This window comes from Coturnix japonica, chromosome 24 (assembly GCF_054131305.1).
Source record: "Coturnix japonica strain WE chromosome 24, WE-NBRP24, whole genome shotgun sequence".
NCBI classification, from domain to species: domain Eukaryota; kingdom Metazoa; phylum Chordata; class Aves; order Galliformes; family Phasianidae; genus Coturnix; species Coturnix japonica.
The window spans coordinates 4,149,903-4,172,337 of NC_140686.1; the positions used below are offsets into that span (position 1 = coordinate 4,149,903).

General features: G+C 51.3%; 1 protein-coding gene across 1 annotated transcript; it reads right to left on the bottom strand.

Moving 5' to 3' along the window:
* Positions 1 to 66: 66 nt before the first annotated feature.
* On the bottom strand, positions 67 to 17,210 carry LOC146757084 (uncharacterized). The gene is made up of 8 exons (XM_085523321.1): positions 17,177 to 17,210; positions 16,492 to 16,523; positions 13,234 to 13,333; positions 12,224 to 12,276; positions 10,500 to 10,644; positions 9,469 to 9,809; positions 594 to 751; positions 67 to 361 (listed from the first exon to the last, which is right to left on the bottom strand). Exons 1-8 carry the CDS (start codon positions 17,208 to 17,210, stop codon positions 67 to 69), a joined length of 1,158 nt encoding a protein of 385 aa, XP_085379447.1.
* Between the last annotated feature and the right edge of the window lie 5,225 nt (positions 17,211 to 22,435).

Consider the following 22,435-nt stretch of genomic DNA (forward strand, 5'->3'; position numbering starts at 1 on the left):
TCAATCTTTGGTTTCCCTCCTTCACATCCAGGTCCTTTGCTGCACACAGCCCAACAATCCTCTCTTTCACCTCCGGCAGCGCTGCTTGCTGCCATGCAGGCAGCAGGAGGCAGTGCCTTGTAGCTCATTGTACCGAGTCCACTGTGCAGGCTGGTGGAAGAAGGAAGACGCCAAGGCGCCAATTGAAAATGGCCACCAGACACTCCTGGCATCCAGCCTCTCCTCTTTGGGCTCTGGCTCAGCAACGTGCCCTCGCAGCACCCTGGCACTAAACACGCAGCGCTGCCCATCGCGTGCTTGAAGCCATTGGAGCTGAAGCAGCGCCGCGCAGCTCAGGGCCCTCCCGGCTCCCGGCTCAGCTCTGTGCCCGAGGCGCGTTCACCTGCAGCCCTCCAGCTGCCCTGTCCTCCTCCACGCGTGCAGCTGGGCTTCCCGGGGCAAACAGCAACACACGGTGCATCAGAAGGCTGAAAGAGCCAGCCGGGAAGACAGACAAGCTCAAGAGGCTGAGTGCAGGGACACCCTTCTTCCTCCCGCCCTGCTTCCTCTCCCTTGCTTTCCTCTCAGCCCTCGCAGAGCAAGGGGATGCTCACAGTCTGTTGCTAGCAGTTCCAGTTGGGCTGAAAGGCCACAGGTGCAGAACACCAACAGGGAAACGGGGGAAAAGCAGCTGCATTTCCATGGAGGGACCTGAAGCCGACCGCTTCATCGCCCTACGATGGCCAGCCCAAGCCAGGCACATTTTGCGCAGCTACTGAAAGAGACAGCACCAGTTTTAAAAAGTTTGGTTGGCTTTTATTTGAAATGAAGAGATGCAAAATGCAACTAAAATACATTTCAACACAAAATTAAGTAGGTAAGATACTAACAATGACTAAAGACATGCTATAAGGTCAGCTAATAATCAATATGTTGAAACAGGGATCGAGCTGAAGCACCCTGAAGGAATGCAGCGTCTCCAGCTCTTGCCATACATCAAGTCCTGCACAGGTGAAGCCCTCTTCTAATGCAGCACAAGCCCTTCCCTTCCAGCTTCCTTCCTTCCTCTCCATTGTCCACAAAAGGGAAACACGGCCGTGCCTGCAATCCGGACCATACTGACCGTTGACTTTGGTGCCACCTCCGAGGAAGCGTTGCAGGTGGTTCTGCTGTCCTTTGTGGCTTCTTGCTCAAGCCCTCATCGTTGCTTTCTGCTTTCCATCTCGGCCTTCTTCCCCAGCTGAGCAGCGCTTCCCTTGCCTCAGGTTTCTTCACTCTCTCCTAAGTCTCAGTCCCCAAACTCTCCGAGTCCTGTGCCCTGTGCCCTTTCCTGTGCCCTGGCGTGTGTCTCTGAACATTGGGAGAGGGCTCCTAAGCTCTGTCCCTACGCTGGATCAACTCCAGCTCTTCCTCCAGCCAGCCCATAACCCTTCCACGCCTCATTTTTCTTTCACTTGCAGGGAGTCTGGATTCCCACCATGGGAATGAATGGAAGAAAGTACGCTTGAGGAGCAGAAGTTTGTGTTTGGCTGTGCTCAGATCTTCCTCCCAAGAGATGCTCTTCACGTCTTTCTTGTTTCCTTTCTGCTTGAAGCTGAAGCAAACAGGCTTGCAGTGAAGCATGGCCTTGCAGGAAGGCAGGACACTGGTGTGGAGTGTGGCCCAGCTATGAAGAGAGCTACAGACACACAGCAGGCATCTGGGTTCTGGGTCCTGTCTTTCTAGTCAGGCTTGCTGTCTGTCCTTTCTTGCGACTGTTGTCATTGCATGTTGCTTGAGGTCTTGCAGTTGGAGGGGTTGACAGTGACCTTTCCTGTCCAGGATTGGAAAATCAAGCCCACAGTTCACCCAAGAGCCTAAGATCCATTGCAGTCAACACTGGAGATGAGATTTCTCCGTATCGTGGCCCAGTTGGGCCTTTGGTCTCGATGAGGGGGGTTGGTCTCGATGATCTCTGGATGTCCCTTCTAACACCTCTAATTCTGTGATTCTGTGCCAGTTTGCAGACGGAAGGTAGTGCTGGACTCATTAAATCTTGCAGCTTCCCCTTTCTTGGTTCTAACAGGGAGAGGTGCTGAGCCAAATGGCAAGATCTATGTGAAAGCTGCTCTCCAGGCTGGAGGGCTTCCTGGAACAGCAGGTCCCAGGACAGGGGGACGACCTTCCCCTGCAGTTGACAACCACTCCTTCTGCAGGACGGTGGCTGCAAGAAAGCGCAAGGGAGTGGAGGAAGAGGAGCAAAAAGCAGAGCTGTGGCCTGCCAAAAAACACGCGAAGGTGGAGCGCAGTGTGGCAAAGGCCCAGAGCCCACATCAGAGCAGAGGCAGTGTGCCAGCTCCAGAAGCACATCCTGGGCTAGAAGTAAGAAGATGCTGTTGTAGCTGCCTTGGTGAAGCACTTCCCTTATCAAGTGCATGGAGTTTGCTTGGGGTTTGCTTTGCTTTTTCCTTCTCTGGACAGAGAAGGGAAAAGAGTTGAAGGCTACCCAGTCCATGTCCTTGACCATGACCATGCCACAGTGCGTGACCCCCTCTTTTCCCTTTAACTCCACGTCCCACTAGAAACCTCCTTCCCTGAGAGGCTTCCTGGCCTGTTTTCATGGTACCCATGTTTCCGCAGTTTTGCTGTTGACAAAATGAATTTCTCTTTTCTTGCACTACACCCAGGGTTCATTCCTTCTGATATCTTTTCCTATAGAGCCCGTTTCTCAAATAAAGGCTCTTTCATTTGCCCATCGGGGGGGAACAGACCCTTTTGTCTGAAGTGGAACTACTTAATCTATCCCATGCTCTCTGTTACTTTTGGTACTGCATGTGTTTCCCAGGCAGCATTTCACCACGTACAGACAGGGAGGTGAAAGTCAGTGTGAGAAAGTGAATGTGATTCACACTCTCTCAAGTATTGCTTTAAGATGTTTTAAGATGATCTTTACTTGTGAGGTACAAAGTGCTCTCTGAGGCCTCTTCTAAAATGGTCCAGCTAGCAGTTACAGGTTATTGTCTTGTGTTTTTAATTCAGTGCTGCTTTTCTTAGATGCCTGTTTCTGCCCTGGTATCCTTTGCAGAAGCTCTGGAGGTTGGATACAGCAAATACAAGAGTCCTTATCACCAGCAAATGCGAGCAACAGGTGTGACACAGGCAGTCCGTTGCCTCCTTTTCAGTACAGGCGCAGTGGTAGGTCCAGGAGTTGGCATCCTTAATACACAGTGGGATTACAGCCATCTTTGTTCAGTAAGGAGGTTATCATTACCTACAATAGAGCCCATCTGTACTACAGGAATGTTTATGTGGAATGACTGTGCTGATGAAGGTAAGATTTTCGCTTTTGGATTCTCAGTCCAGCCCACAAAGCAAAATGAAATGGAGGAGGGAGAAAATGTGCTCATAGTTCTTGCTTAGTTCTAATTGCAAAGCAAATGACTGCCTGCTGGTCAGAGCAGGATGGTGCCTGCTGTCTGGGAAACCTCCTGCAGAAGCACTGGAGCTTTTGCATCATGTGCAAAACCTGCCTGAGACGGGCCATAGGGCACCCACAGCCTCTGGGCAGCCTGGGCCAGGGCCTCACTGCCTCTGGGGGAGGAATTTTCTCCACCCATCTACCTCCATTTCCATTCTTGGAGTTTAAAGCCATTCCCACTCGTATGATCGCTTGTCACGGAGTTCTCTCTAGAGCTCACTCCGGGACAGTGGGCACAAACCCGGGGCAGCAGGAACAAAAGCTCCCCCCCCTTTTTCTCTCACGGCATGGTAGTGGCCCGGCCCGGCCACGTGCGTTTTGGAAGAGGGGAAGAGAGACTGCGATTAGGTCTAACAAAAAATGAGGGAGAAAAAAGGTGATCTGAGAACAAACGGCAGTTTAATAACCCAATAATGCTAAACAACAACAAGAGAGTTTCAACAAAGAGAATACCAAGTCCCCAATCTCACCGATGGAGCTGTGGAAGGCAGGAAGCTCTGACCACGTTGTCTCCTTGCAGTGAGCCAGGCCAGCAACCCTTTGTCCCCTTTACTCCCATTATGAGGCATGTTGTTCTGATGTGGAATACCAACACCAACCAAATTGCAAAACCATAACATTCCACCCCTTATTACACATCATCACATCATGCCTAACTTTTATCAACATATAAACAGAACAGTAGTTAACATGCTTTACATATGTACATACAGATATATATATATATGTATATACACACATGGAATCACTGGCTGCACTCCCCCAGCATCAAATTTCCCCATGGCACACACTGAACATCCCCATCCTTCTGCATCACCCACCAGGTGCACCCAGGTCCCTGTGCAAAGACAGTTCCATGGAGGGGCCTCCCCTTTCCAGAGGCTGGGAGGACCCAAACTGCTTTTCCCAGCATATTCTTTACATGCACCACAGGAACCTTGTCTCCCTCCACGGTACGCAGGGAGTTGGACTGTGTAGGGCCGTCTCGGTTGGCTGATCCTCGGGTGTTTACCAGCCAGGTGGCTTCTGCTAGATGTTTCTCCCAGTTCTTAAATGTTCCACCACCCATCGCTTTCAGCGTGGTTTTCAGCAAACCATTGTGGCGCTCGATCTTACCAGCGGCTGGTGCGTGATAGGGGATGTGATAGATCCACTCGATGCCATGTTCTTTGGCCCAAGTGCTCACCAGTGAATTTTTGAAATGAGTCCCATTGTCTGATTCGATCCTCTCTGGGGTGCCATGTTGCCACAGGATTTGTGTCTCTAGGCCTAATATGGTGTTTCTGGCAGTGGCATGGGGTACCGCATATGTCTCCAGTGCTGGGTCCTGTGTGAGCAGAGCTCTCTGCCCCAGAAGCCAAGTCACTGCTGTGCAGAGCTCAGCCTCGGGCTGAATGTGCTCCTGAGTTTGTCCCAGTGCAAGGACAACCTTCTCATTGCCCTTTAGGAGCACCTCTGGTGCTGATGGGTGCTCTGCTCTCAGCAACCACTGGATACACGGCTCCAGGCGCGTGTGTGCTTTGTCACCTTGAGCTGTTTGCTCTGATCGCATCTCACCCTGGGGAGCCGGGATTTCCCTTTGGTCTCGGTGTCACTTCGAGACCAGTAGCAACACTAGGGGTCAGAGGAGAGCTGCTGAATGTGTGAGCACAGCTGCTAACTGAGAAGGAGGTCGCACTCGTGTGACTTCGAAACCCGAATTAATGAGCTTACCTTCACCCTCCTGACTAATGCAGACCTCATGCAGCCCTGGGCCTGCCCTTCTCCAGCCTCCTGCCTTGTTTTGCCTACTCATAGGAAAAGATTTAGCACAGCTCAGAGCCCCAGGCGGCGCTTGGAATGCCAGCAGGAAAGAGCTGCTGGTGTCCACAAAGCTCAGGACTGCAGCAGTGGGGCTGCTGGACCTCAGTGTTCTGAACACTCTGATGTGGAAGTGATTGGCAGATGCTGTGGCCGGAGGGATGAGGTGCCTGCAGGGCGTCCCTTGGAAGAAGGTTTGGGGAGGATGGATCCTCTGAGCCAGCATCGGGCACAGGGTGCTGGGTGCAAATGCCAGTGCTGCCCTCTGTCATCCTGTTGGTTTTAAAAGGAGTACAGCTCCGTTTCCAAACTTTGCCAACCACGGGCTGGCTGGCAGCTTGAAGGAACTGCCATGAAATTGGTCTAATGAAGCGTTCCTGGCAGAGCTTCAGGATGGAGAAATTGCAGTTTGTCCTCTACTGAGCTGGGGTCCAATGAGCTGAGTTTCGTGGCTCAGAGCAGAGGCCGTGAGCATCACGTCTCACAGTCTGTGTCACCTGGGCAGAGCCGTTAGGCAGGGGCTGCTAGTGGGGAGATGCCAAGGTTTTCCATGAAGATGATTGCTCAGATATGCCTGAGTTCAGATGGAGGGGCCCATTGCCCTACCAGGAAGTGGAAGATGCTTGGGGGTGAGGCAGCTCGTGCTTTCCCATGCCTGTAGGACCTTACAGTGCTGTGCCTTTCCACATACCTACCCCACCTTCTTTCTTTCCCATGCAGGGGGCATCATTAATCCAGTGGGTGGCACCAAGAATGCCCGGACAGCCCCACTGCAGTGCGTCTCTGTGGCAGAAGGACACACCAAGCCTGTGCTCTGCCTGGATGCCACCGATGAACTGCTTTTCACTGCCTAAAAAGGCATATGTTGGACAGAACAGGTGTGGGGGCTGCTGGCTTTTTATGCGCTATTCTCATAGATCTCCCCAGGCTGGCATGGGGAATTGGGGTGCATGGCAGGGATGGCTCCTTCTGGGCTGCTCCCCTGTCCCTGCCTTCTGATGTCCAGGTGCTGGAGCAGGCTGGCTCCTTTGCCCTGGAGAGGAGCTGTGGGTGGTGGGAGGCAGCGCTTGGGAAGGAGTCAGTGCCTCCACGCCACGGATGAACTCCCCAGCCACACTCTCTCAGGCACGTTCTTCTTCCTACAGACCGGAGCTGTAAGATGTGGAACTTAGTGACGGGTCAGGAAATTGCTTCCCTCAAGGGTCACCCAAATAATGTTGTTTCCATCAAGTACTGCAGCCACACGGGGTTGGTGTTCACCGTGTCCACGTTGTACATCAAAGTGTGGGACATCCGGGACTCAGCACACTGCATCCGCACCCTGACGTATGTAGTGGGAAGAGTGGCTGTGGGGGACTGTGGGCAGCTCTGGCTTTGCAGAAGATGGTGTGAGGAACTCCTGTGGTCCCACAGGCTGGAAACAGAGCCCAGCTGTTTTAGGATCAGTGCCTACAGCTGTAGGAAACAGGGAGGCTTAGGGAGATCTTGGAATGGAATCTGTGGGGACCCTCTGCAGCAAAGGCTCAAAGGAAAGGACCTGGAAGAGCTTTTCAGCCCTTCCTGGGGGTGGCCAAGAGCACCAGCAAGAAGGGATGGGGATTTTCTTTTTTGCTTCAACTAATATGCCACAGGAAGACAACCACATTAACCCAGCTGTATTTGTTGTTGTTGTTTATCTACAGCATGAAGCATTTCACTTGGAAAGTCTCTGCTGCCACTCATCGTACAACAGACTTAAAGCACAGCACTTGGCACCTAGCAGTGCTGTGAAGGGTTGGAAAGGCAGCGCACCATTGTGCTGAGGGCCAAGAGACGGTTCAGACAACAGAAGCATTTGTCCACATTTCTGACATGAAGGCTGTCGCCTCCCGATCCGGCGACAAATCAAGGCTGCTGTGTGAAAGTACCGTGCCTCCGCACACGGGAACGGACGGGACTCACACACAGCGTGTAACACCGAATGTACCAGCTTAATGCCACGCCACAAACCTACCCAATGCCCAACAGGGGGGACCAGTCAATGCTGCTCATCAGCCATCAACCCTGGATGCTGGAGAAGGCAGACCGTGTTGTGGTGCTGGAGCATGACACGATGGCTGAGATGGGGACACCCACCGAACTGAGGACCCGCGGTGGACCCTACAGCCGGCTGCTGCAGCACTGAGGACCACAGGGCAGCTGGAGTGGGATGCGATGGGACATGGGGAGCTGTGGCTGTCTCCGCTCCCCGCTGCAGGATGGGAAGAGTGGGATGCTCTGGGATTGGTATGGAATAAAGCGGAGATGTTTTGTAGAGGAGCAGGTTGGGATGTGGGGTGTGGGTAGCTCAGCCTCAGTGCATGGTTGGTTATGGAAGCTGGGTGTCTGCCCTCAGAATGTGGCTGTGGCAGCACTGTGGGTTATGGGGGGGAAGCACAGCTCAGCCCAATACTGGATGAACTTTCCAGTCACGTCTTCATGCCAAAGCGGTGCAGATAGCACAGGGAGTGCAAAGACTGTAACTGAACTGCCAGACTCACCTGGCTGTGGTGCTGAGCATGCTGGGCTGCCTGGCCCTGCTCTCAGCAGCACTGTGTCCTCCCTCCCAGCCCCCACAATTCCACTGATACAGTTATGTCTGTTAGAGAGATTCACACTGCGTGGAATGTGCCACGGCCAATAGCAACTGAAGGCTTCAGAGCCAAATAAGTGAGAGGAGGCAGTGCTGGAGCTCATCTCTTCCATGGAGCTCATAACAGCAGCACAGCAGTAACCCTGGTGGCAGCAGCACCAGGATGTTGTTGGAGCAGCACTCCTGGCTCCCCTCCTGCTCCCTCCAAGAGCTGCAGGCAGACGTACAGCACTGCTGTCCTGTGCCAGGTTTATTTAAAAACACAGCTGAGAGCCGCCGGCACAAACAGAGGAGCCTGACTACATTCATACAATATCTTAAATAGAAGGCAAATACAAAAGGAAAGGATAAAATATTTACAGTAACAATGGCAGACACGACATGGGCACAGTCCCACCCAGAGTCAGCAGAAAACCACTCAATACCCTGCTGAAGCACAGAGTCACCACAGCGTCCTCCAGCAGGGCCAGGGCTGCACTGTGCCCACAGCAGGGCTGGGATGGATACACTCTGAACTGAGACAAGTGAAGCGCACACGTGTTGGCTTCCAGAAATCATCAGCACAGCATCGCGCTCTGCCAGCAAACAGCACTGGAAGTCCAGAAAAAGGGAAAGGGGGGAATAACGCAGCAGTGGCGTGCAGCTCCCGCTTCTCACACTGCTGCTGCATCACTGCTGATAACTGGAAGGCAGGGAGCACCCCCCCACCTTGGTGGCACATTTGGTCCAAAACACCAGAATAATTCTGCTCCCTCCCACCCCCACATCGTCATTAAGTTGCCTTAAAGGATTCAAGTCAAAAACAAAGGCATACACCAAAAAAACTCAAGAGCTGGCAGAACTCCAAGCTAGACATAGGGGCTACCCAAGAAATGGGAGCACTGAAGAAGCTTCCAGCTGCACCCAATGCTGAGCATGGCCAAGGGAGGAGGAAGGAAGGAGCTTGAGGTTGAAGCCTTCAGAGCGTCACTGGATCAGGAGATCAATTGCCAGGCACTGCAGCACACAGGTGGACGTCCTTCTGGGGTGTCACAGAACTGCTTTGTCCTCTTGCTGCTGAAAGGAGCCAACCAGGAGCAGGGAATGGATGCACAGGACCTCAACTCTGACCAGCAGGAAAACTCAGGACAGTGGAATGCAGTCTGCCAATCTTTTACCAGTTCAGCTGTGCTATAAGACTCATTGTGAAGCCTTTTGAAATATTTATTTATATATATATATATGCTATAAGACTACTCAGATATACTGTCAATCATCTCAGAAAGTTCACGATGGAGTTCATCCACATCCTTCTCCAGCTCCAAGTCAATTTCTCCTTCCATTTCCTCTAAGAGTTCCGAGATGAACTTTTCAGTGTCATCTTCTACAGCCTTGGTGAGCAGGCTGACCTCCGGCAGTGCTGGAGCAGCAGTCTGGAAAGAAGGAAGACAAAGTCAATGATTGCTCAGGAGATCCATCCTCTGCAGCGCTTCTCCTTCAGCACTGCTGAGCCTTAACCCAACACGCGGGCTAAGGGGCTCTTGAAGGACGTTAACAACCATATGAAGGCTTCAGAGCACCTCAGGTCTTTTTAACAATGCAGCAATAATGGACAAATTCCTTCACACCACAAAGGAATCACAGGGCTATAGAGCATTGTGCGCACACTGCCATTCATCCAGCATCCAGCACACAGCGATTGCTTTGAAAGGAAACCTGCAGAACATTTCAGTTCTCCACACTTTCTGCAGCAGTTGTATCTCTGTATCAGCCTGACCAGGACAGCACTGACACTTCCTCCCCTCCTTACCAAAGCTGCTATTTTAGCCTTTTTAGCTGGAGGCTCCTCTTCTTCAGTGCTTCTCCGAGGATTCACAGCTGCCACAGCAGAAGGAGAGATCTCAGCAGCCTTCCGCTTCCTTGCTCGCTTCGTGGGGGTGCTGGCTTTCCCATCCGAGGGCTTCACACACACCTTGCCCTTGGCTACAGGAAGAAGAGAGAGCTGGTACAATTGTGCCTTGAGAGGAGTCCAGGTTGTCCTGTCATTCCCACAGCTCTTCTCCACAGTTAAATACATCTGGCCAGCAAAATTACATTGCTCTTTCCACAAATCTCAGCAGTATCTTCCACAGTAAGTGCTGCATACCAACAGTCCGACCAAAGGAACAAAGAAACTGCACAGCTACACCATATTATAACCCAGACAAGGGAAACAGCCATACAGCAGGAGAAAGCAATACATGGTCCCTCTAGAGAAAGGAAAAAGCAGGAGCTACAGACAAGAGTGTGCAACCAGACGCTGTGCAAGCCACAACAGACCCACAAAATACATCCAGGGGTTTATCACACAGGTAAGTCTGCAGCTCAGTGCCACTGTCTGTCCCTCGTTCTCAAGCTGAAGTCTGGCTGGAAGGAACACAAGTGAACTAAGAAAATAAGCATTTCCCTTTCTAGCACTAAGCAAAGGCACCCACCATGAGCACTCAGGTCCCTTTACTTCCAAGGACCACCTCACACTCAACACTCATTCATAGTTCTCTGCTCCTGAGGTTGGGCTGATGGTTTCCCTGGCAATGCTGTTGCCCACCGTGCTGAGATTTCACTTAGGCCTTTGCAAGCTGATAAGCTGAACATGAAGGGTGGATTCAGGACTGCTAAGCTCTGCACTTTTACCTTTGACTGTTTCTTCAGCAGCAGCCGGCACAGCAGCCACTTCCTTCTTCAGCTTCTCCGGTTGTCTCAGCTGTAGCTTCTCCTTTATTGTCCCCTCAAGGCTCTTTGCTTGAGCTCTAGAATTTGGTGTACTCTGATCCGAGGGCTAAAAAGAAATAAAGTAAGTGCAAAATAAGAACAAACACCAGGGGGAGCATATGAAGGAAATCAGATTAGAGATGTTTCAAAAACGGGTTACTGCCTCTCTGCCAGATATAATCAGATCAATTCTGAGTTTGAGGAGTGCAAAGCTGTCTGGGAAAGCCATTGAAAGTATCAGGATTGTGAAACATGGCTGCAGCTCTTCACCAAAGGCAGGAAGGCAGGAATGCACTCATGATGGTGGCACATGGTGAGCAGTGAGACATGAGAACATGTGAAGAAATTGTGTCAATGTGTCCATCTACAGAAGGGACTCACCTCTGCGGGTGCAGAGACAGCTTTGGGAGCAGCCCTGTTCCATTCCACAGTCTTTTTCTCTTCTCTTCCAGGTGCTTTGAAACAAAGAAAAAGAAAATCACTTGGTCAACAGCAAGCATAGAAAGAAACCTGAGTGCCAGTGTTTCCTCCATGTGCTTATTTCCTCACATTCAATAACAAAGCACAGACAGAGGCGGCATCACGCAGTCCATACAGTATCCAAGCTCTTCCCTCCTTCACATGCTGTCTCTTCACGAAGCCTCTCTCACCTCCCCAATGAATAACTCACCCCCCTGACCTTTCTGACAGAGGTTGGCCCCCATGCTGAGGAATCAATCCATGCTTTTCAAATACATTTACATATCAAACTAAGCAATACAAGCCAAAGATGAAGATAACCTTGGCGTCAACACACAGAACATGCCACACCAAAACCATGGCAGAAAGAAAGTACAGGAGAAACTGAACTACAAAACCTCACAGCAAATTAATTTTCCAGAATGAAGCAGGCAGACACCACGGATTCAATAGAAAAACACATGGATGGACATCCTGGCACTTCCTGCCTTTGCATGTTGTAAGAAACAGCCCAGGCAATTCTAAGCAAACTCCATTTGCTTGACAGGGGAAGCACTTCAGCAGAGCAGACAGTGAAGCACCTCGCTACCTGCTGGCTTTGCCATCTGCTGCATCCGCAGGGCTTTCTCCTGCTTGATTTCTTCCAAGGTTTTAATATGTACTTCTTCCAATGGCTTGATTTTACGCGGTGGCTCTTCCAGTTTCACTTTATCAGGCTCAGGTGGAGGGAAAATTTTCTTCTTGCATTTACCCTTAGCTCTCTTCTCAGTAAGAAGCTCTTCTACATTTTGCTTCTCTTCCTCCAGTTGTTTGTGTTTCCTTTCAGCCAGGGCTTCCGAGGTTTTGATGCGAACTGCAGGAGAAGGCCTCACCCCGGAGCTGGGATCCTCCACCTTACAGCACCCTTCTGCCTGGGGGGCAGCTGGGGTTTCTCCTCGCTGATTCGCTCTCTCAAGACGGATCTCTTCCAGAGTTTTGACATGGATCTCCCCTGCTGGCTTGGCACCCTTCTCTGCCATCATCAAGAAAGGAGAAGCATAATGATTTAAAGAGAGTCCAGCGAGAGCTTAGGTTTCCAGATTTGACATAATATTACAGAATATGCGTGTTCCCAACAACAACGCACCCATTAAAGAATAAGCAGAAAGCCTAGAGAATCTGTGCAGCAAACACAGACAACCATTTACCTCTCCTTGGTGCTCTGTCAATCTTGATCTTCTTCTCCAGCCTTTCTGCCAGGCTGCGTTTCAGCGGAAGGCCACTGACAACAGCTACAGAGAGAAAACAACAACATTCCTAAGATAATTCCTTTGGAGAAAGATTTTAGAACAGTTAACCACAATAAAGTCTATCTCTCATGGAGCACCCAGCCACCAGCAACTGCTACTCCAAAACCAGCAGTGCAAGATAAAGGTTCACTTCTGTGAACGGCTCTATTCCCCAACACAGTGCCAGCTATCTGAGTATTATCAGAAGGATAACAAAGTAGGGCATATGAACTCACCACTTTGTTGTTTGGTTTTATCCTTTTGTTTCTTCAGTTTGATTTCTTCAAGTGTTTTTATTCCAGCATTCAGACTGTCATCTGGGAACACAGAGCAGTGAATGAGACCGAGGGACAGAGGCACACGCTGAGGACCACAGCTCTGCAAACTGCCTCCTGCTCAGAAGCATGCAGAACAAACCCTGTCAGCTCTCCCCACAGCTAAGAGCACCATGGACCTGATGTCTGTCTGCTGCCCTCCTTTCATCCTTCTGGATATTAAAAGTAGGCTTTATCCCTTACTTTATCCCATCCATATGACATTAGATTCCTCTATCAGCAAATGTGGCTTTCACCACTGGTTGAAAAGATGCACATACAGGCACTTAAACTCCATGCTGTGGCCTCATCTTGCTCTAATGAAGTAAACAAAGGAGTTTACCTACCTAATCTGAAAGGCACATGAAGATACGAGGTAGGAACAAGATCATGGAAATAGCTGAGTCTATTCAGCAACCCTATGTTCTGTTGTGTTTTTACAACAAATTGCTTTGGAGTTAATTGGCAGCCCACAGTTTATATTCTTAAGTACAAATGGAAGTGATTACAGACAGGTTCCTTATTTTAACAGCTATACTTACCTGGTAAACCCATAGAAGCAGCCTAAGTGAATAGAGTAACTAGTAAAGAACCGGGAAAAGCAACCACACTCACCATCATCACATTTGTCATCATCTGCAGCTTTGATTAAAATGGGAGGATGTGTAGCGCTTGGGACACTCTCTTTGTTTTCCATTTGCATCACTTCCATCAACTGTGGAGAGGGATCGGACTGCACGGAAAGCTTGCTCTGCTGCACTATTATCTGAGCTGCCCTCGGATCGTCACCTGCAGACTCTGGTGGACTTGGCAGCGTAGCTAAAGGAAGAAAAGGATCAATTTAAAACTTTGATCCTAACCTTACAACCACTGCACAAAGATGGCAGGCAAGGATGAAAACCCACACAGATAAATGCTGAGTCTCCAGTTGCCCATCCAAATGGCTTCTCTGTGAACAAAGAAATCCCCCCCTACACAACATTCATCTCCCTGACACCCAGAAAAAGCTTAATTGCAGGAACACAACCAGCAAGGCAAAGGCCACAGGAGCAGAGAGAAGCTGAGCATGCAAGATAAAACTGAGTATCAGAAGCGCACAAAGTTCAGCTGTGCACCTATCTATCAGCTCACAAGTGAACGTTATCTGGCGTTCTTTATGACACTATACCCACCTGTGAGTAATAGAGTTAATCTTTCATTCCTAAAAAAGACAAACTCACTTTGGCTTGGTGGAAAGAAAACCCCATTGAGATAACGTCCCTTGGTGTGATGGAAGGCACAGTTGGATTTCTGGCAGCCTCCTGGCTGGTTCTCCCAGTAGCAGGAAATCATGCTGCGAAATTTCTGCAGACGGAAAGGAAGAAAAGCTGATGGTAACGTGGACATAAGATCTGCAAAGGGAGACTGAGCTCCAGATGGTGCCAGTGAGCAGACTGCCACAAAGCAGCACTCAAACACCACTCTGAAGCGTGCGCAGGCTGGGAGCACCAGGCTCAATGAGCTTTTCTAGCATTCTGTGGGTGAGGACACCAGTTTAGAAGGGGTTAAACTAACACACCTTGCAGAATGCTTGTCTGAATGATGTGGTTCTTTAGCAACTGTTGAGAGAACACTGTTGGTATCTACTACATTAATATTCTGCTATGATATACCATTGCCATTGAGCTCTCTTCCCTCTGCTTCCTCCCAGCCCCCTCTTAACAATAGGAACCATCATCATTTCAAAGCAAATGAACCTAATCTGCAAAAGCACATCAGCCCACCTAAAGAAATGAGAAGTGGGTTTGGTGATAAACTCTGAGGAGCCAACACTCACACTGATCTCCATGTGCCTGAACCTGCAGACATTCCTGAAGCAGCGGCCCTCCTTCCACAGCCTGCAGGTGGTTTCATTGCCCAAAGCAGCTTCACAGTGCCTGAAGGGACAGTTGTCTCCCTGTAACCCAATGGAAACCAAGAGAGGAAAATGAACTAGTGCAACCTGAGAACTGGCCGTGCTTTGAGCTCATTTTTAGCGAGTTGCTCTTTTGCACAATGCAATTAGTTATGAAGTTTGCTGAAGATCAGTAATACTTCTAAGTATTCCACCCCGTCCTCTTGACTTCAGAACTGAAAGAAGGAAAAATGAAGGAAAAAACCCAAGCAGACCTTTTTACAAGTGGAATAGAAGTAGAAATAGCAATCGTCTCCTTTCTTCGACATGCTCGACGAGTGCACAGAAGCAGTTCTGGTCTCGAGGATCTCTGTGCAGCTCTTCCTGTGCTCTCTCAAAGAGCTGGCTCGTACTTCCTTGGACTGAAAGTCTTCTACTGTCTTGATCAGTGAAATCTTCTTTTGAAAAGGAACCCTAAGCAAAACACCAACAAGCAGAAAAGAATGAGGAATGCCCACCCATCTTCCCAGCTTTCTTCTGTTCATTCAATCAGTCTCTCAGGAGCAGTTGTTTCAAAACATTGCCCTCCTCAACACTGGTCAAACTCTAGTAACATCACCCTGACTCAGCACAGAGCCCCTGGGCTGCACGGCTGCAAGCCCTCCAATGGAGCCCCTCCTTCAACACCACGAGTGACAGCAGTGAGTAACCCCAACACATTTGTCTGACCGCTGCAGGTCTTCAAGCTCACCCACCTGGACAACCTCAGCAAAGACAGCGATCTTCCAAGCCTTGCAGTTCACTTCTCCTGTAGGCTGAACCAACACTGAATCCGTCAATTAAGAATAACGGGGTAGGAAGAATTTTCCTCCTCACTTTGCCAATGTCAAATTCTGTAAGTTGGAATTTCTGGTCTTCAAGGTTTCTTCACCTATGAAGAAAACACTAAAACCTTCCCCTGTCTTTGTTACCTGTACAGCAAAAGCATGCCAGTGCGTATCAATACACAAATCCACACACATATGCCTGAATACTGTAACTCAGCACTGCATGGAGCTGCAGCACGATCTGCTCAGCCACAACAAGGGTTTGGGTTGGTTCATTTTTTTTTTTCTTTTCTGATGTAAAAATCAAATATTTTGATATTTTAGATTTGTTTTGTTGTTGTATTTTTTAAGGTACCAAATGCAGTAAAACCTGCAACCAGGCCAGACAGAAGATCAAATTCAAGTGATTCGGAACTCTTTCATTAAAGTGCTGCACATTTCTGAGCTAAGCATTTCCGATAGTCAATAAAGGTTGGAACCTTTTACTCACACAGACACTAGTGAATTTTCCAGGAAATATTTTTTGGGTGGCAGGGAATTTCCCCAAATCTAAACTAAAGAGAGGAGAAGTCGGGTTCTCAAGTTAGTTGCTGGATTGACTGCATGACAATGGGAACAAAAACAGCACTTAAGGACAAAGTTTCCTTCCCTCCTCCAATACTGATAGAAATGCTGCCTTTTTACCTTTAGTAGCTTCACAACAGATTGGCAGATTCCTATGTTCCTAAAGACCTCAATGCTGCTCAGCACAGACGCCGGGCACCAACTGTCACTGGACTCTGCTCCGTGGAACACGCACACAGCTCAGCACTTCTGTTTCCTCACAATTGGAAGGGTTTTAGAATCGGGAGCATGAAGCGGACTAGAAATACCTCACATCCCTCTGCTCCTTACAAGCCCTTCCATTTTAAAACAAGATAACCCCAGACACATCTGTTAGCACAGCAGCCCAAATGCTAACCAGAACACACAGTGTGTAACGCTGAAAGTACCAGTTTAATGCGATGCCACAAACCCTATATAGTGGTACAGGTGACTGCCCCTATCAGATACCCGTGACCTCCCTTACTCCAGCCGTGGTGCAAGCAGGCACCACCTGCCCAATACCCAACATCTCCCCCCTCTTTATCATCTGCAGCCCCTGTAAAGGATCTCCTAGGTACTCCCTGTTACCCCAAAGGTGATTTCGCTCATTAAAGGATATTCTGGAAACGAATCAAACATTAAACATATGCGGAAATCCATGAAGCTGTCATAATAACATACCAAAGAGATGCAGCTGCAGTGCCTACAAACCTGAAAAGACATAACAGCTATCTGCCTAACAATTTTGAAATGCTGTATGGCAACACTTAAAGAGAACTTGAAGAGAACAGTGCATTCAAGTTCAAGATAACAGCACAGTACACAATGGAGTTACAACTTCTCCAAGTTCAATGTAACACTATTGTACAAAATCTTCATGGCATTCCAGTTCTGTCCAGTGTGCATTATAATGTCACACCCCATAACCAAATAACAAGACAAAAACATATTGGCTGTGACGAATCATTCTGAATGTCCACCACTGGGGGATTGTCCAGGAACAAGGTCTCCCCCGCTCACGAACTATCAGTCCGGCATGAAGGCTGGATTCCCAGTTCGGACCTTCAGGCACATTGGAGCAACGCAGTCTCATGTGCCGTTACCAGCATCCGCTGCCCAGTGCTGACGTCAAATCACTGGCTGCACTGGAGACATTAACCAAGGAGACGTTGACCAAAACCGGTGCTGAGATGTTCAGATCCTCACGGTGCGCAGGATGGCTCGTCGTTTGGTGCCGGCTTAACCCAACGTGCCGGCAGCCAGCAGGGCCCACTTGGGGTCCCGACACAGACGTGTCTCTTGCCCATGACGAGGAGTGGCATAGGGTCTGGGAGCCATGGCCCTGCGTCAGGTCTGATCAGGACCTGACCTATTGGTGTCCATTCGGTCAGCTGATGGTCTCCCATCTGATTCTCTTACGCAGGAGGAGAGCGTGTGGGCACAGCTCAGGCCCCTCCAGCCCTCCCCCCTCTTTAAGTGCACGAAGACGCCCCTTCAAGGTCTGATGTGCACACTCCATAATAGCCTGGCAGGTGCTGCTTCCGGGAATGCCGAAGGTATGCTTAATGCCCCAAGCTGTACACCAATGTCCAAAACATGCATTTCTATATGCTGGGTCATTATCGGTCTTTAACTCGTGAGGTGCACCCATGACAGCGATGGCCATGCACAATGGCCATCATGCTCCTGGCTCAGAGCAGAGGCCGTGAGCATCACGTCTCACAGTCTGTGTCACCTGGGCAGAGCCGTTAGGCAGGGGCTGCTAGTGGGGAGATGCCAAGGTTTTCCATGAAGATGATTGCTCAGATATGCCTGAGTTCAGATGGAGGGGCCCATTGCCCTACCAGGAAGTGGAAGATGCTTGGGGGTGAGGCAGCTCGTGCTTTCCCATGCCTGTAGGACCTTACAGTGCTGTGCCTTTCCCTCAAGGGTCACCCAAATAATGTCATTTCCATCAAGTACTGCAGCCACACGGGGTTGGTGTTCACCGTGTCCACATCGTACATCAAAGTGTGGGACATCCAGGACTAAGCGTGCTGCATCCGCACCCTGATGTATGTAGTGGGAAGAGTGGCTGTGGGGGACTGTGGGCAGCTCTGGCTTTGCAGAAGATGGTGTGAGAAACTCCTGGGGTCCCACAGGCTGGAAACAGAGCCCAGCTGTTTTAGGATCAGTGCCTACAGCTGTAGGAAGAAGGGAGGCTTAGGGAGATCTTGGAATGGAATCTGTGGGGACCCTCTGCAGCAAATGCTCAAAGGAAAGCACTGCTCTGGAAGGTGGAGATTTTGCTGGTCCCATGGCGGCCAGACAGCTGCAGGACAATTCCCAGTGTGGGACCAGCTGAGAGCCAACAGCTTCTTTGGGTTCCTCGGTGGGGCCTCGCAGGCTCTGAGCTGGTCTCTGATCATCCTTTCTCCTCCCATCCTCCCTCCTCTAGGTCTTCTGGCCAGGTGATCTCTGGGGATGCATGTGCTGGGACAACCACCCGCCCTGTGACCAGTGTGCAGGGGGAGCACCAGATCAACCAGATTGCTCTCAACCCCACTGGCACCACCCTCTATGCTGCCACTGGGAACTCCGTCCGCATCTGGGAGCTGAGCAGGTGAGGGGCAGCACAGAGGCAGGCAGGACAACTGACTGATTCTGTGTGGACGGTGTCCATCTGAAAAGACTCCCCTTAGGAAAGGGAAAACCTTTGTAGCTGTGGAAGCTGCCTCAAATGAGGGCTTACAGAACCCTTTCATATGCCTTTTCAAGCCCCTGTTTTGGACCTGATGGGTGATGAGCAGCAATGGGACTACTTGAGGCGTGGCTTCCATCTGTGAGAAGAGGGAAGAAATGGGAGATGAGCAGCAGCTTCCCCAGGCTGTGCCACTGACCCTGAGCCCTCACTGCAGCCTGGGCTCTGCAGATGGCTGTCGGTGTGCCCCAGAGCTGCCTTCATCCCTCAGCATCACTGTGAAGCAGGGTACCCCTGATGGCGATGCCCGTGTTTGGGGACCTTTCTATGTCAGGAGTGCTTGAGGGCAGTGGGCTTTGTGCTGGGGGAGGGCTCTGGAGGAGCTGTGCTGTTGGGAAGGGGCTGACTGACCCTTGTCACTGGTTGTAGGCTGCAGCCCGTTGGGAAGCTGAGTGGCCACACTGGGCCCGTGATGTGTCTCGCAGTAAGCCAGACAGCAAGCAACCATGACCTGGTGGTGACGGGCTCCAAAGATCACTATGTCAAGGTAGTCTCCTGTGGCTGCTGGGCAGAGCACCCCTCTGAGACCTCTTCTCTCCCCCTTGCCCACATTTCTGGTTTCCCCTGTTCTGCATGTGGCTTTTTGTGCATCTTCTCACCCCAAATATTGCCCACATCTGTGGCAGCCGTGTTCTGCACTCACCCTTGCAAGGACAGTGGGGGGGGGAGTCGGCAGCCCACCATGGGCTGGGGGTGGGCGCTGCTTCTGCTGGCGGTGCCTGTCTGAAGCATGCAAAGCTCCTGACTCATTCCATCATTCTCTTTTGTTTCTGAAGCAGCCAGTGCTGCACAGCTGGCTCAAACTGAGCTTCCCTGCAGAGATCTCTGAATCCCAGCTGCAAATTCTGCTGACCCTCTGCTCTTCCCTGGGTACCCACTTTGCTCTGCAGTGGGGTGGGGAAGGGCTGCAGATGGGTGAGGATGGAGATGGTTGTGCCAGGAGCGGAGTGCGGACGGGTTGGACCCTGATCCTGCACGACTCCCCCCACGGCTGCACGCCTGAAGGACAATCCTACAGAGAACGATGGTGCATGGCTGGAGCCCTTCAGAAGGCTGAAGGCTCAGCCCAGGAGTGTCAATGAGGACGCAGCCTCTCCAGCTGCCCTGCTCACGTTTCTCTGCTCAGGGGGCCGACGAGGCCCTGGTCTCACACTGGAGCTTTCTTCTACCTCTCCTGTGGTCCCTTGGAGCATCCCCTGCTCCATCGTGCCCTGCCCCACGCTGGGCTCGTAGGGGAATGTGGGAATACCAGAAAAGCTGTTCAGAGCAGCAGCTGTGGAGCCAGATCAACAGCATGAGAACCAAGGACACCTCTGGAAGGAGAAGAAGGGACTCACGGCTCTGATTGGATATGTACCTGCATGGACAGTTGAAGAGTTTTTGTAGAATGCTCTGTTGACATGTAAAGGTGGTTGGGAAAGTTGTAAGGGCGGATGCGAAAGCACAGACCAATTTCCTTCTGCTTTCTGCAGCCCCGTTATTTTGTGCCACCAGCCCTCGTTCAAACCACTGCAGGGTGGGAATTTCTGCACACCTTGAAACAGGAGCATCTCTATTTACTTGATGGAGTCTGTCTTTTATCATTCTGGGAATGGGGGGGAGGGGAAGAAGAAAATGCCGTTTCCATGGCCTGGTGGAGGGCACGATGGCATGCACAGGGTCACCCTGCCATGGACAGGATTGTGGCTGCTCCTGGGTCACAGCTGAGCCCTGTGCTGTGGGGCTGGGCAGGATGGATCACAGGCCCCATGGTTTCATAGTTTCATAGTTTCATAGTTTCGTGCGGGTTGGAAGGGACCTTAGAGATCATCGAGTCCAGCCCCCAGGATTCGAGCCTCTGTGTAGCAGAGCGGCACTTCTACCACTTGCGTCACAGGGGGGATTCGAACTCCGGGCCCCAGTGTTGCAAGGCGGCATCTTTAACCACTGCGCCACTGGGGCACTGGTTGCCCTGTGATGCACAGCACTGGGAGGTGGGGGCAACGCTGCCCTCTCAGCCTGTTCTTTTCCATTGGGATGTGTATGTCTGTGTTCGTGTGGCTGTAGCTGGGTGTACCATAGGTACTGGTGTCTCAGTACCTGTGTGGGTCGGTATCTCCCATGTGGAAGAGTGGGGGGGTGTTGATCTGGGGAGATGGAGGGTGTGTGTTGATTTGGTGTAGCTACCTCACGGTTCAAGCTGGGTGCTGTTGTCATTGATTTCATTTTGGGGGTGGGCTGGGGAGCTCAAAGGTTTCTGGTGTTGTAACAGCCTCTGCCTGAGGTCGAGGCAATCTGAGTTAAACTGAATCTCGTAGTGCTGTTAAGAGTTGTTGTCCCCAAAATGCAGTTCAATCTAGATCCTGTCCCAGGCACTGAACATGACGAGGACAGCCCCAGGAAGCTGGCACAGAGCTCTGCCCTGCTCCCCATCACAGGAGGCTGTGGGGGGGCAGCTCTGAGCCATGCTGTCAGGTTGGGGGGGGCAGGTCCCCCAAATGCTAAAGCACAAAGTCCCAACTCAGCTGCAGTCCAGTGAGCGTGGCTTCTTGGCCTCTGCTTCTTCAGATCCTTCCCTTGCTGCCCTGCCTCTGCCTGTGGGCAGGCAGCAGGAGGCCCTGGGGCTGCACTTGCCTGTTTTGCCATCTGTTCCACGCCCCAGAGCACGGTGCCTGCAGGCCCCGTGCTGGGGCTGAGGGCTTTGGCCACAGAGGGTGAAGGTTCAGGGCTGGGCTGCAGATGGGCTCCGTCCTTTCGCACTGTGCTGGGTGCTCCTTTAGGGCTCAGGACTTGCACTGCTTTCTTGTGGTCTCTGAGCCTCTGTGCACCTAATTTTGCTTCTCCCTCGGTGCCTTTGGTGGTGTCAAGCATGGAGATAATAACTGCTGTCCAGGGAGGGAGCTCCTTCCTTTGCTGAGAGCTGGGGGACTTCTTCTTCCTGGCTTCTGCCTCTTGCTCCTGGATCTCCTCCTCCCAGCACACAGGAGCCAGCTTCATGCTCTGCTAAGGGCACTGCACTGCCTGGAGCTGAGCTTTGCACACAAGGGCTGGAGTTGACCCAGAAGTCCAAATGTTTGGGCCCCCAAACCAACCACTGTGAGCCCCTCCAGGGAGCTGCAGCTCTCCCGGCACAAAAGACAAGGCTGTAGGGCTGTCCCCAGCCTGGCCAGCTGTGAGAAGCACAAGGATGCGTTGTTCCTCCCCAGCGCCTCCAAAAGCACAGCTGCTTTGGGCTCCCTGCCTGGGCAGTCTGCTCCCAGGGATGCCCTCCCATCCCACACTGGATGGGCTCCAGGTACGATCCCACAGAGCACCTGTCACTTGTCCCCTTGCCTTGCAGCGTGCTCACCCCTGCTTTGCTCCATCCTGCAGGCAGCATCACCCTCCCCAGGGCTCCCACCAGCTGCCCCTCTCTCCCCGTGCTGCTCCCACCCCAACTGTGAGGGATCCCAGCACAGTCCCACTCCCCCCCCAGGCCTTTCCAGCAAAGCGTTGCCCTTCACCTTCCTGCCACCCCGGGCCTTTGTCCCCATTCGCAGTGGAGCAGCTCTGCCCCTTTAGCTGCTCACTGCTCTGCATCCCACCACCACCCTGCACTCTGCTCCCTGCTCTGCAGTGCTGCACTGCCTGCTCCATCAGCCCATCCCACACAGCAGCAGGTGCCTTTTCTTGCTCAGAGCTGTTGTACAGAGCCCAACTCCTGTTGGTGAAGGCTTTTTTTCTCTGCTGGGTGGTGCAGCCCAGCACTGCGCTCTGGGTTTGTCAAGGTGTGTACAAATATTTGATCCCTCGATGTGTTCCTGTAAATAGTGT

Coding starts and splice junctions, on each gene's coding strand:
- LOC146757084 (XM_085523321.1), bottom strand. CDS start 17,210: ATGGGCAAGAGACACGTCTGTGTCGGGACCCCAA. Junction 16,524..17,176: donor CGTCTGTGTCGGGACCCCAA/GTGGGCCCTGCT, acceptor ATTCGTTTCCAG/AATATCCTTTAATGAGCGAA. Junction 9,810..10,499: donor TGCTGAAGAAACAGTCAAAG/GTAAAAGTGCAG, acceptor TTCTTCCTGTAG/CCAAGGGCAAGGTGTGTGTG.